The sequence below is a fragment of the Python bivittatus genome, unplaced genomic scaffold, assembly GCF_059951505.1.
Source record: "Python bivittatus isolate LINGU-HERP-01145 unplaced genomic scaffold, Pbiv_v1 ctg000400_np1212, whole genome shotgun sequence".
In the NCBI taxonomy this organism is placed as follows: Eukaryota; Metazoa; Chordata; class Lepidosauria; order Squamata; family Pythonidae; genus Python; species Python bivittatus.
The window spans coordinates 3,245,905-3,259,446 of NW_028277073.1; the positions used below are offsets into that span (position 1 = coordinate 3,245,905).

At 36.7% G+C, this 13,542-nt stretch overlaps 2 protein-coding genes across 5 annotated transcripts in view; one reads left to right on the plus strand and one right to left on the minus strand.

The window, feature by feature from the left end:
- Positions 1–4,989, plus strand: part of LRRTM3 (leucine rich repeat transmembrane neuronal 3) — a 106,246-nt gene extending 101,257 nt beyond the window's left edge. Inside the window, exon 3 of the mRNA XM_007436274.3 lies at positions 379–4,989. Within this exon, the coding sequence (XP_007436336.3) occupies positions 379–567 (189 nt within the window). The 3' untranslated portion in view covers positions 568–4,989. The remainder of the gene's footprint in view (positions 1–378) is intronic.
- CTNNA3 (catenin alpha 3) overlaps positions 1–13,542 on the minus strand; it is a 703,663-nt gene that overhangs the window by 500,312 nt on the left and 189,809 nt on the right. The gene's annotated exons all lie outside the window — the stretch shown is intronic.

Consider the following 13,542-nt stretch of genomic DNA (forward strand, 5'->3'; position numbering starts at 1 on the left):
TTGCAGTTTTTGAAAGTTGCCATAAACTAAATATAGTTTCTGTTAGAAATTTAATAGCAGCTATGTAGAAATGGGAAGAGAATCTGATCAGGACTGTGGAACTGCGGTGAGGGGGTTTGTCACTATTCCTTATCTAATTTTTCCTCATGAAAAATGTTATGCTCTAAAGGACAAGTAATAAATATGGAGGTAAAAGAAATGCATAATGAAAACACCCCTCACTCAAGCACTACAGAGCAACTGATATCCCACCTCCCATGCAGTTGCAAATACACTAAAGAAAGACGGAAGACATAGTCATGGTCTTCTGGCATTAAATCTAGTCTCACCTTCAAATGCTTCTCTACTAATTATTTTTCCTATATATTTCCTTTTCAGATACCTTTATCTATGAATATGTCTACATTTCTCGCATACGATCAGCCTACAATAAGTTACTGTGGTGTACATCATGAACTTCTTGGTCATAAGTCCTATGACTCAAAGGCACAGGAAGAAACAATGGAGACACAGTTAGAGACTGACCTGGATCTGAGCACAATCACAAGAGCAGCACGAAATCAGTGATCACACTCAGATGACTTATGTGGTCAGAAAGATAACCCAGAGTCACCACCAATTTTTTTATTTGTCATGAAGAATTAAATCAATATTTCTCCAGGGGTGGATTCAAAACTCCCAGTTCTGTTTAAAAAGTTACACATTCGGATACAGATTGTTTCAAGTCTATGATTTGTAATTAGCTAAGTTGTGCAGTCTTTTTGACTTAAAAATGGAGTATGATACTTAAAATAAATCTTTTTTTCAAAACTCATCCTACCTATCTGTAAAAAGAAAAAAAAATGTACAGAGCTAATGTATTTTTTCATATTGTAAAGTTTCAATATACTGAAATGTACTGGTATGTACAGGACCATGCTTTATTTTACTTTACAATTTTCAGTTTCTAAAATTTTAAATTAACAAAAATTATACCTTGTGTTATATTCAGAGTTTCTCAGTTTTGTAGAAACTGATTTGTTCTGCGTTTATGCCCCCAAAACAAAACACTATAAAATTCTGCACTGTGCAAATTAGGCACAAACTCTATCATGCGGCAGAATTCTTTCAACATGTTCTGGAAATAATCTATTAATCAAATGAGAGTTGGATTGTTCAAACTCATGTAGACATGGTCTTGAGGGGAGGGGAGCTACTAAAACAAAAGAAAGGTTTTTTAACAGTTCTCCAGATTAACTCTTGCCTTGAATTACAAACTGCTTTCTCAAGCAATGAAATGTAACGATAAAGAGGGATATTTTAACAACACTTTTCTGAATGAACGAGTCATTGTTTTATTCTTTCATAACACAAATACAATAATGGAATGGACTAAATGAAAAAAAAAAAACACCACTAAAGACAAAGACAGTAACTATAGCAACCAAGTTTCATTTAACTAGAAAAATGAAACTGTTTGGAATGGTTGACCTGGATATGGTTTTCTTTAGTCACACTATAAAGCAAAGTGACACAACAGGTCATAACAAAACATAACAAACATAACAATCAGCCATCAATATTAAACATGTTCTAGTAACATACGCTGTCTGCAGGTATGCTGTAGGGTTGTTTCAGCATTGCCCTAAAATATTCATAAACTAATATGCACGTGTCCAAGGTTTTCCCACAGATGGAAGGAAGGAAGGAAGGAAGGAAGGAAGGAAGGAAGGAAGGAAGGAAGGAAGGAAGGAAGGAAGGAAGGAAGGAAGGAAGGAAGGAAGGAAGGAAGGAAGATTTCAATAGATGGGAAAAACTGACTTCTTAGAGATAAACTCCAAAGCGACTGACACACGTGCCTTGCAGAAGAGGGATAAAATGTAAAACTAATGACACATTTTTTAGGTTTGTTTTGCATTTACACTGACACTCTCATTATCTCTAAGGTAAGGAAGCAGTCTTCTAAGTGTTCCATGATGAGAACAGATTATAAATTATTTTAACATGACAAGTATTCCAAAAACATCATTTCCAGGGTAATTCTAAAGTTCAGTCAACCCCTTATGGCCCCTCTGCCATAAGGAAGGCACATGCTCATTTAGATCTGCAAGGTGTGAGCATAAACAAGTTTCCCCTAAATGGGAAGGATCATAGTCTACAGGTTTATGCATGCAGTCCCTGAATCACTTCATTATCTTTAAATGCGGTAAGAAATTTTGTCATCTATTGTTTCACATTCAGGTCCTTCTGTAAGCTAATCCTCTACTAGGATCTCTGTTTGTTATTGGTACAACTACTCCATCTCCATTTTTGGTCAAAACTAACAAAAGCAACTCACTACAGACAGTAAAGTGAAAGAATATCCCTCTGTGTCCATCTATTACTACCTTAAGAGGAAAGTAGCACTGAGCCCTCAATCCTATATTCATAACTTTATGTGCAGAATTAAAATATTCTCATAAATATGTGGGACTAATGAAAGCATTAAAAAATAATCAGTAGTTGTAAACATCAATGAATCTGGATAAAAAAATAATAAAAAACACAATTACTGCATAGCAGATCAAACTGGAGGGTATATAAAATGTCTACAATAAAAAATATTTTTTCCATGAATTCCAGTGGATTACACGAACTTGATTAGTTGTCAGTGATTAAAAAGCTTTAAAACTATTAATAACACTGTTCTATTGAAACACATACTACAGCACTATTACTTTAAAATCATAAAACAGATGATGTATCTTATGGTGATCTTATTAGGGAAAAAAGATTCAACGATACTTGGGTTTTCCAAACTATGAGGACAAAATTTCATATAATAGTAACAATCCTTTTTTATAAATAAAGATAAATTTAACCACAAATCTATTTTTCTCAATATTTCTTCCAAGTATTTTACAATGACTTCATCAGTGAAATCAAGAAATTCAACCATTTGTATGAAGCAACTCTTATTGGGGAAAAAAAATCTTCAGAATATTGTTAAAAAGAAATGCAAGCTTACAAAATGTCAAAAAAGAATACACTGTATTATTTATTTAACATCCTAGATTTTTGTAACATATTTTGCATAAATTATTTGCAATTCAAAATATTTTGTCATTTTTAAGACTCATCCTAACTTTCATAGTCTCTTCAGTTTCTGATTTCTTCAGATATTGCCACATGCAACCCTTGGAATTCTCTCTGGCCACTATTCTTAGAAATTGGTGGCACAGTTCCTATCAACGGATGGCAGGGAACATAGGAAAACTGGAAGGTATTTCCTAGGAGAGGTAAAAAGAACAAACCCCACCCACTTTTCCCCATTGGCCTACCAAGGTTCCCAAAGAAGTAAACTAGAATCTCTGCATAACAAAAGGTTGACCACACCTAAGGTTCTAGAATGGGGATTCTTAGATTTCTGGTCTGCAGAATTAATTGACCAAAAAAAATGTTCTCAGACAAAGCTGTATGTTAACTTTCAAGAACGGAATTATTTTTCTCATTATTATGAAATTTTAGAAGAAAACGTCATTTCTTCACATTAGAAGGTAGGTAACAATATGAATTCAATGAGAAACAGATATATTATTGCATTCCTGCCTTACTGTTGTTCTATTTTGCTCACGTTGTCTATTATCTTCTGCAGAGAGCAGCCACTAAAAATAAACTGGTTTTAGCCCTACAATTAATATGGGAAGATTTGGGTGTAGGGTTAACATTACTGCAAGTATGTGGAGAACTGCTGGAGAAAATCCATGTGATCACTGAGTCAACAACTTGATGGCATGAAAGATGGGATATATATCTAATAACAAATTTTTAAAAAATTAAAATACAACATGTGAAAAGAACTATGGGAAAAGAGAGAATCATACTGTCTGAAAATTCATGGTTAAAGAATCATGCACAGTAATTTTTAAAAAAACAGGTACTGCTATAGGCCATTACTCCCATTAACATGACAAAAATTGAAAATACAGTTAAAATAGGGGATTTAAATTTAACACTGGCCATACCCCTACCACCATTTAAGCTTTCTATAATAAATGATTTAGATTAATCTTCTGGCTGCTAATGCAAATAAGTATATAAGTACATAATTTGTTTTAATGTTCACCAACTTTTTTGGCCATACCTTGCAGATACCTCTACTTATCTTGAACACAGCAACTTTAAGACATGTGACTTTCAACGCCCAGCACGCTGGCTGGGGAATTCTGGGAGTTGAAGTCCACACATCTTCAAGTGGCCAAAGTTAAGAAACACTGCTATATGTCCTAAGCTGGCAAATGAATGATCAAAAACTAAACAAAATCTATAAATCAAAAATATTTTTTCTTAATAAAGATAGTTTTACTCATATATATATATATATATATATATATATATATATATACAGAGTAAAACTCTCTTTATTAAGAAAAAATAATTTTTATCAGTTGTTACTAACTGCCTTTTGAACCCCTCAGCCACAGTTAATCTAAACACACACAATACATTTTGTTCTGTGGCTCTGCTTGTATATTTTTCCATGTCTTATGTTAATTCCTTGGCCACAGTAAGCAAGAAAATTATATATTTGCTGCAGATCACTGTCACATCTTTATATTTGTAAACAGAATGTATTAGCAATAGCAACACAAGAACACAGAAAACTTCCTTTCCTTTATAGATCAAAGTGTCCGATATAACCTTAAAATGGTCTGGTTTTTGTTTTGTTTTGGTTTTTTGGTTATTAAATTCCTCCCACACAATATTTCTAAGTTTAAATGCTATGTAATATAGAAAAACTAGGTCAATACCTATATACTTTTTCTTCTGGCTAATTACAGACATTTATTTCTTTTAATTAGATTTCATAATAAATAGTTAATCTTGATGAATTCTACTAGCCTTAATGTTTTTTAACGAATATCAAAACAATTAGTATACTTTAGTGTTTGCCACTGGAACACTAAAGAGGATTTTGAGTAAACTGAAAATACAGTAAACTGAAGGACAAAAATTTTCATGACAGAGGATTCAGTCTCCTCTATCAGCCTCCATCTTGCAATATTAATTTCATTCTAACTACTATTTATTTCAAAGATCTAATGCAGTGTTGTCCAAACTTGTCCACTTTAAGATGAGTGGACTTCAACTCCCAGAATTCCCCAGCCAGCATGGCTGGCTGGGGAATTCTGGGAGTTGAAGTCCACTCATCTTAAAGTGGACAAGTTTGGACAACACTGATCTAATGCATCCACAACAGTGGCCATTTCCAAGTGTCATCTAATTTTATGCTACCTCCAGTATGTGAGAATGATAATCTACAAATAAGTATTAATTAAAAAGCATCAATACTAAATTACTTTGGAGACGGATTGCATCTTTATTATTGCCAAGTGGTCTCTGAAGGAAATAGAGTAAGATTCCTGGGAGAAAGGAGAAGTTTTTCAGAGCTTCCTAATACTTAACAGTTGATCATAGTAATACAGTGGTACCTCGGGTTATGAACGCCTCTGCTTACGAACTTTTCGGGTAATGACCAGCTCTGGCCGCAAAAATGTACCTTGGTTTGCGAACTCTGCCTCGGGGTACAAACTGGATCCGCGGCCATTTTCCACCATGACACGTGGTCCGTGGCCATTTTCCGCCCGTGCCACGTGGTCCACGGCCATTTTTCTGCCCATGCCACGTAGTCCACGGCCATTTTCCGCCCATGCCACGTGGTCCGTGGCCATTTTTCCGCCTGTGCCATGTGGCCCGCGGCTGTTTTTGCGCCCAGCCACGCGGTCCGTGGCCGTTTTTCCGCCCTGCCGCGCAGTCCACGGCTGTTTTTCCGCCCATGCCACGTGGTCCGCGGCCATTTTTCTGCCCTGCCGCGCGGTCCGTGGCCATTTTTCCGCCCTGCCGCGCGGTCCACGGCCGTTTTTCCACCCATGCCACGTGGTCCGTGGCCATTTTTCTGCCCTGCCGCGTAGTCCGCGGCTGTTTTTCCGCCCTTGACGCGTGGTCTGCGGACGCCGAAACGGATTAACGGTAATTACGTTGAACCTTATGGGAACATTTGCTTCGGGTTGTGAACAAATCGGGTTGCGACCAGAGTCATGGAACAGATTAAATTCGTAACCCGAGGTACCACTGTAGTATTCTCCATTGATAGTAATGGAGTGTGGTTATTGTGAAGCCTTTGCCTAATGGCAAGTTGCTGGCTCAGAAATGTGAATCAACATTTTCTCCCAAGACAGATCTGCACTTTCTGCTTGGTCCATCATAAGCACAAGCCCCTCACCATTTCCTGAACTTTCTCCTCCCACTCCCAGCCCATTGTAAATGCATTCTCCATCCATGTTTTCCAGCTTCAGTTCAGAATTGCTGTTTTCTGACCTGAGACATTTTAAATTCTTCAGAATGGTTGGTCTCCAGGCCTTCATTCCATCCGTTCTGATTGGCTGCAGTGCTGGCACATTCCCTCCCCTCCAGTGACTAGTCACTGTCCTGGGCAGCCATTTAATGCCAGGCTACTGGGCTACGATGTTCTCTGCTGGTCGGCAGTTGAACTGTTTTTGTTTGGTGGTGATGGTTTTTGTTTTTAGAGTCTTGCAGTTTGTAACAGCTGTCTGCAGCAGCTGTTAAAGCAGAAGGAAAACCTGTCAAACATTCTGCTGAGATCTATCTATCTATTCTGAAACTGTTTTCAATGGATATTTAGAAGAATGTGATGGTGGTCTAAATTTTAATAAACAAATGCTATGCAGATGACACTATTCTATTAGTGTCAAGCAAGCAAGGTTTACAGATTTAACTCAATCAAGTGTATAAATTGAATACATTTGATGGGCTAAATATAAATCAGAAAAAAGAAAGAAAAATAATGGTTATCAATAAAAATAAAATCCCTGACGAGTGTATGAAATCAGATGCTCCTCTAAAGAATAGATAAAGATGAGATTTCTGGGGAAGAAATGGTGAACTGAACAACAGCATTCTGATAACTGCAGCAGAATGAAGAGCCGGAGTGAAAAGTCGACTCTTCATGATTCCTCTCCAGACTAAGAGAGGACCTGAGATTGCCCACAAGTGCTCCAGACAGTTGCTCTTCATGAGGAGACCATAAGACAGAGGTCTCCAATGGGTTTAGAGCTCTGGGAGATGAGGGATCGCCATTTTTGCCCAAACCGTGGTCAGCACCTTCAAAAGGACACAAAGTTTAGATACTTCCTTTCTTAATCACCTTTGGAAATTGCTTGTTAACTGGTCTTTGGATATTAGGAACCTTCATAACAGCAAGTTTTTCTACACAAGGTGAGTTTCCTTCAATCCTTAGCAAAAGAAGTTTTATATTTTGTTTAAGGACTTTAAAAAATTATCTGGGTTTTGGGTTTTTTTGTTGTTGTTTTTTTTGGAATAAACAGCAAAAGGGTGATTATAGCATTGATTTTGGAAAGTTATAAATGGACTAAGGGTCCAGATGGATTTGAAATAAGATTTTGAAATTAATTATAAAAATCCTTCCCATAGGAAAATGCTGATCTTTTGAATACTTAAAAATATATATATGATAAGATGGGATCTTGAAGGTTGGACACTAGAGGGAACCAGAAGGACTTAAAAATTACAATTAAAAGAGAAGAACACTTAAATTGGCCTTCTAATACAGAATGGAGCAAACTACTTTAAAACTGGACATATTGAAGGATATTTGTGAACAATGGACCCAGAAGATAATTCCAAAAATGTCTGCCATTATAGATAGACTGTGTTTGGAAGATGATATGGAAAAGGAGCAAGCTTTATTTGAGGGAATTAAGGATCAAGATTGTTAAAAGTAAAAGGAAAGAATATAAAGTTGGTTTATTTGATGAAGGTTAAAATAAATATGTTCTCTGGTAACCCTTAATGGACTTTTGCCAACCAGGACTGAATGACAAGGCCTTAAAGATTTGTTTTTAGATAAGAGATGATATATGGGAGGAAGAGATCATTTGTTATATTTTAGGAGAAGATGATTAGTTAGTAAAATTGTTTATACTTGTTATGAAGGGGGAAGTCATATAGATAGATAGATAGATAGATAGATAGATAGATAGATAGATAGATAGATAGATAGATAGATAGATATTCCTTTCTTTTTTTATTTCTTTTCTGCACTTTTTACTTTTCCTTTTTATTCTTTTAATTTTTAGTTTGTATTAGTGCTTTTTAATTAACCTTCTTAATTGTAATACTCAATAAAATTATTATATAAAAATAAAGAATGGACCAATATATGAAAATGGTGATTATTATCAAGAAAAGAATATTTAGAAATATCAACTACTAGAATGAATCAGTAAAGAATGATTCAAGGGAAATGCAGGGTTGGAGAAAACATATAATCAGGTTGAAAAATCTGTATGTGTAGTTTGGCAAAAATATCATGTTTTAAACAGTAATATCCAAAGAACAAAAAATACTAATGGATGCCAACCTCCACTAAAAGAAGAATGAAGTGGTGATGGCAGTATGTGTAATTCACAAGTGGGAAGAATCTGTTCTTGGTTAAGTGTTACTAGGTTGGGGGTACTGATTCCTTACAGGAAGGTAGGGGGTTTTTTTCCTGCATGGATCTGGATGCCTCCAATGTTAGAAATGAATTGTATAGGACAGTTGCTGTAACTAACATCACATGTGCATAAGGCTAAAATGCTTATTGTTCTATTTCATTAGAACAACCTAGTTAGTGCATCTACTTCTCTGAAATTTGGCACCTCTCTTCTCAATTCTCAAAATGAATTGTAAATCATTTGCACATAAGTACAGAAAAGAATATGATGGATTATATAACAGTTACAGAAGTAATGTTTGTTCATTGAATTGAAAGGCACCTTCATATATTGGGAGAAAAATCTGTAGGAACTTTAATGAAATAAAAATCCTGATCAGAGGAGGGAATATATAGAGTTTCAATTATCTCTTGTGAAAGTAGAGATCTGATCTTGAAATCTAGAAAACACCTGGTGCAAAACTAATTTTCTTGAAGTAAGTGAGACTGTAGATTGGTTGCCCAATTTGTCTCCTATTTTTATTAAACTATTCTTGAGACTGAATTTTGTTCAGTGACACTAACAATTCCATTCCACAAAAGGATATAAAATCTATTTGTTCCAGCAGACCAATAAGCCTGCTGTTTTCATTATACTAAATATGTGCACTGGGTTAAGATGGGGGGAGGGGGAAGTATTTTGAATAGGAGCAGACAGGATTTAGGAGAAGCTACTATATTATAGATCATTGTTTTATATTTACCACAGCTAGCAGGAAGAAAAATCTGTTCCTGACAACAAGAGGCTATTTGTAGTCTCTGTAGCCTTTAAATCACACTTTGATCTGATACCTACATTGTGGGCTCTGCAATAAACTAAGGCAACCAATAAAAGCTTTCTTTATCTCACAAAGCAGTTATATTCAGAGACTATCATGTAATTAAATGCATTAACAAATTATATTATGCCCTTTAGTGTAGTTGGTCTACAACATTTTGACACCTGAGGCAAGAAATTCAAATTATCCCCAACTCCCCTTCAATTTGGACCAAAACTTTGAATGATCTGTTCTGTCCTCTTCTGGTTTCACTTTTCCCATGGTATTGCTCTGCTACTTACCTCAATAAAAGAACTGCTTAGAAGGCCTTGTTTGAAATCTTAAATAACTCTCTAAACCTTGAACAGCCAATGTAACTTTTCTTGCATGCAGAATAAATGTCACTTTTATCTGTTTGAATAATCAAAATATGCTTCCCATGCTTTCTTGGTTGCAAAGATCTGAACTGCTACCTGAAGGTCCACAATCTGGGCCAGCTCATGCTCTACTGAAACAATTGAAAGGCTGACCAGTTCCTCCCATGTCACTATGGAGTAAGGAGATGTTTTTCACAACTTCAGCTTGGAGAAGGTATATCCTCCAGTGGCAATTATTACAAGAAGAGTTAGAACTGTTAGAATGTTCAGAGCAACCAAATCATTTTGGAAAGAAGGTAATCATATTATTTGTACATATATATATTCCAAAACAGCCTTAAGCAGATCCTGCAAAAATGTATAACTGAAACAGTTTTCAGTTCATCACCCAAATTATTTGCATCAGTATTGCCCATATCAACAGTGTTTCCAGGGTTTCACATTACTGGTGTAGGACTTCAGGTGAAGAGTTTTGGAACAGTGAATATGTATGCAGAGTGGGTAGAGATTCAGTCCCATTGAAGATAAAGCAGACATTGTAGGAGGAGATTGTATTAGTCTGTGTTACCCAGAAATAAGGAGAAGTCTGGTAGCACCTTTCCAGACTAACAAATTTTATTAAAAGGCATAAGTTTTAATGAACTACATCTGATAAGCTAGGCTATAGGTCATGAAAATTTATGTTTTTTCATTAAATTTGTTACTCTGACAAAGTAACATGAAAACATGCTACCAGACTGAGGATTAAAAAAAAAAAAAACTTTTAAGGGAACCTTTTAATATTGATATGAAACCACTGGGAGAGGTCATCTGCCAGCACAGGGTGAGGTATCTTCAATAAGCCAATGATACTTAGCTATATATCTTTGCTCCTGGCCAAAAGGGAAATGCAATGGAAGTCCTAATTGAGTACTTGGGGGCTGTCAGGACCTGGATGGGGAGAAAGAGGCTCAGACTCAACCCAAACAAGTTGAAGTGTTTGTTGGTTTAGAAGCCAACTGATTCTTGGGTGATACCAGCCTTGGCTCTCGATGGGACTGGACTCCCCCTGAAAGACAGACTTGCAATGGGGGGATTCTAGTGGACCCATGGCTCCTGCAGGAAGAGCAGATAGAGGTTGTAGCCAGAAGAGATTTTGCTCAATTTTGGCTGATGCACCAGCTGTGGCCTTATCTATAACAGGATGCTCTAAATATGTTTTCTCAGGCACTTGTCACCTTGCATCTAGATTACTTCAATTTGTTCTACATGGGGCTACCCTTAAGACCACTTGGAAACTTCAACTGATGCAAAAGGTAGCTGCTCATGTGTTTACTGGGCAATCATGGACCTGACACATAACACTACTACTGCAGAAACTACACTGACTACCAGTCTGTTTCCAAGAGCAATTCAAGGTGCTGGTTATTACCTATAAAGCCCTACATGGCTTGTGGCCTGGGTATCTTATAGACTGCCTATCCTACATAAATTCTTCCCACCTGACTTGGGTGAATAGGCAGTGCCTGCTGAAAGTCCCTTCCTGTCAGAAAGTATGACAGGAGGCGACAGAGAGGCAGGTGTTCTGGGTGACTGTTTCCCCTGTTTGGAGCAGCTTAGTCCCTGAGATCAGAATAGCCACTGCACTGATGGCCTTCTGAAGAAGAGTTAGTGTGGCTTTCCCAGAAGGCCATCAGTGTAGCGGCTATTCTTGTGATTGGCTGCTAGAGGAAGAACCACAACATGAAATATTCTTCAGCTGTAAGTGTTGTATAATTTAGCATGTGGTTAAATAATTCATCTTTGAATTGTTGTTTAGGGTCTTGTAATCAAAAGGGTCTTCTACTTTGATGACTCTTGTACTCTTGAATGAGTCAAAAATAGCTTCAGTATGAAGTTCCTTTGCCAACTTCTTTGTACTCAGAACATTTTCAAAACCCTCATTTACATGGTAAGGCTGTAGGTATGCCTTTACTTTGTCTGATTCTCCATTTTTCCAACTATATCAGATCAATACCTTGGTCTCTCTTACTTATGACACTCATTTCAAGCAGTATGTCATGCTACCATAGTAACCCACACAGAAATTTGAAGTTATGTATGCCTCTCACAATTCCATTTCCCTTTGCCATTGTTCTTCCATGAACAGTTCTTGTCAAAGTATTGTTCCCCATAATGGCAACTATGGCATAATCTATTTTCCCATTTTTTTATCACCTCCACTAAGTTTTCACCTCTGCTGTGTGGCACTCGGTGATTTTAGTATTAGAACAGGTGTTCCCAGATGTTGTTTCAAAATTTTCCATTGATGCAAAGAAAAACACAAAGATGATTTCAATTACTTTTTAAAATGACTATCAAATTCAATTAATGAAAATTGCATGTGGCAAAGAAAGCTTAAGTTTTGTGTCTGCACTCTTCTGTTCTTTCATGTTAACACCATTATTGTAGCCCTGATCTCTCATGTCAATTGTTATAATTTAAAAAAAAACAAATTTCCCATAGCAGTTCCTGCGTCAATCAGTTCTTGAAAGTACATTTTGACAGTCACCACTGCAGGACATTTTCACCAGGTTCTGAAAATGGTGAAAAAAAACACCATTAAAACTATTTGCTCATATGGTTGATGTCATGTGTGAAGTTCAGAACAACAGAATAATACCTTCCTGACTTCAGATCTACCATAATTTTCTGTTTGATTTTTATTACCAGTAATGGTACTTTTGACTTGTTTTTCCAAGGTAGGTGTGGGTTGATTTCTTCAATCGTGACATTTCTTAGAGTGCAACATCAAATTCAGACATTAGCTCCACAATTCTAAGGAAGTTTCTGTTATTGGAACATACTGCTGATCCGAAGGGCCACGCAGTGCTAGAGGTTTGGTAGCAAACATTCTCGTAATATCAGTGAGCCTCTTCAGAATATTTTACCAGTAAAGGGACAGATGCAATCTTCTCTTGATGCTGATCTCAAGCTCCTTCCACCTATGGAATATTCTCTGGTGATTTGCTGCCTTCTGATGGCTTCCCACATTTCTAGCCTGATTTTTTTCAGTCCTATGTACATAATGTGACTGCAACTCATCAGAGTGGACTTTGCAACAAAAACAATATGGAACATTCTGAGTTTTTGAGTACAAAAATTCTCCACTTTGTCACCATTGGGGATTTCACTATAGAATGTGTTGGATTGAAGCTTCTATTTACATTGTCTGCCTCCTGAAACATGAAGATTTTAATTTGCAGTAGTCCATACAGTACAAGGATATAGCTGAAATGGGTCTACAGTCCTGGATCATCTAGACTTAGGAACTAAACTCAGGAGCAGCTCTTCTTGTGCCTCTATGGTTGAGGGAGGTTGTACTGACAATAGTCCATTTCATTTCACCATTCTACCTCCCACCAACTGGGATAGGAAGGTTGTTGGGAACTATATTGGCAGTATCCCTGTTCTGTGTCTGTGGCCCAATACCAGGCACAAATCCTCAAAACTCATGCCAGAGTGAAAGAGACTTTTTTTATTAGCGATGTACAAAACAAAGTAGTTCAGCTCTAGACATTCTGTGTTTCTCCAAAAACAAATAGACAGATCTGAGAAGTCTGGGAGTAATTTGTGCTCTTCTGGAAGTTGTATCATTCAGAACAAGAAATGGACAATACAGTTCCTGAAATGTATAAACAGTGCCCACAAATGTCAGATTAGCCTATTCTGGGATAAAAGGAGAATGGAACTTTCCAGAACTGAATTTCTCCATTTCATATATGTTTCATACATGTTTCCTTTTCAAATCACATCCAACCCCACCCTATCTAGTCTGGTTAATTCAGAGGAACCCCAATTCATTATGGAGAGCTACAGAACCAATAGAAGATAATATATGTAGCTCAGGGTTGAA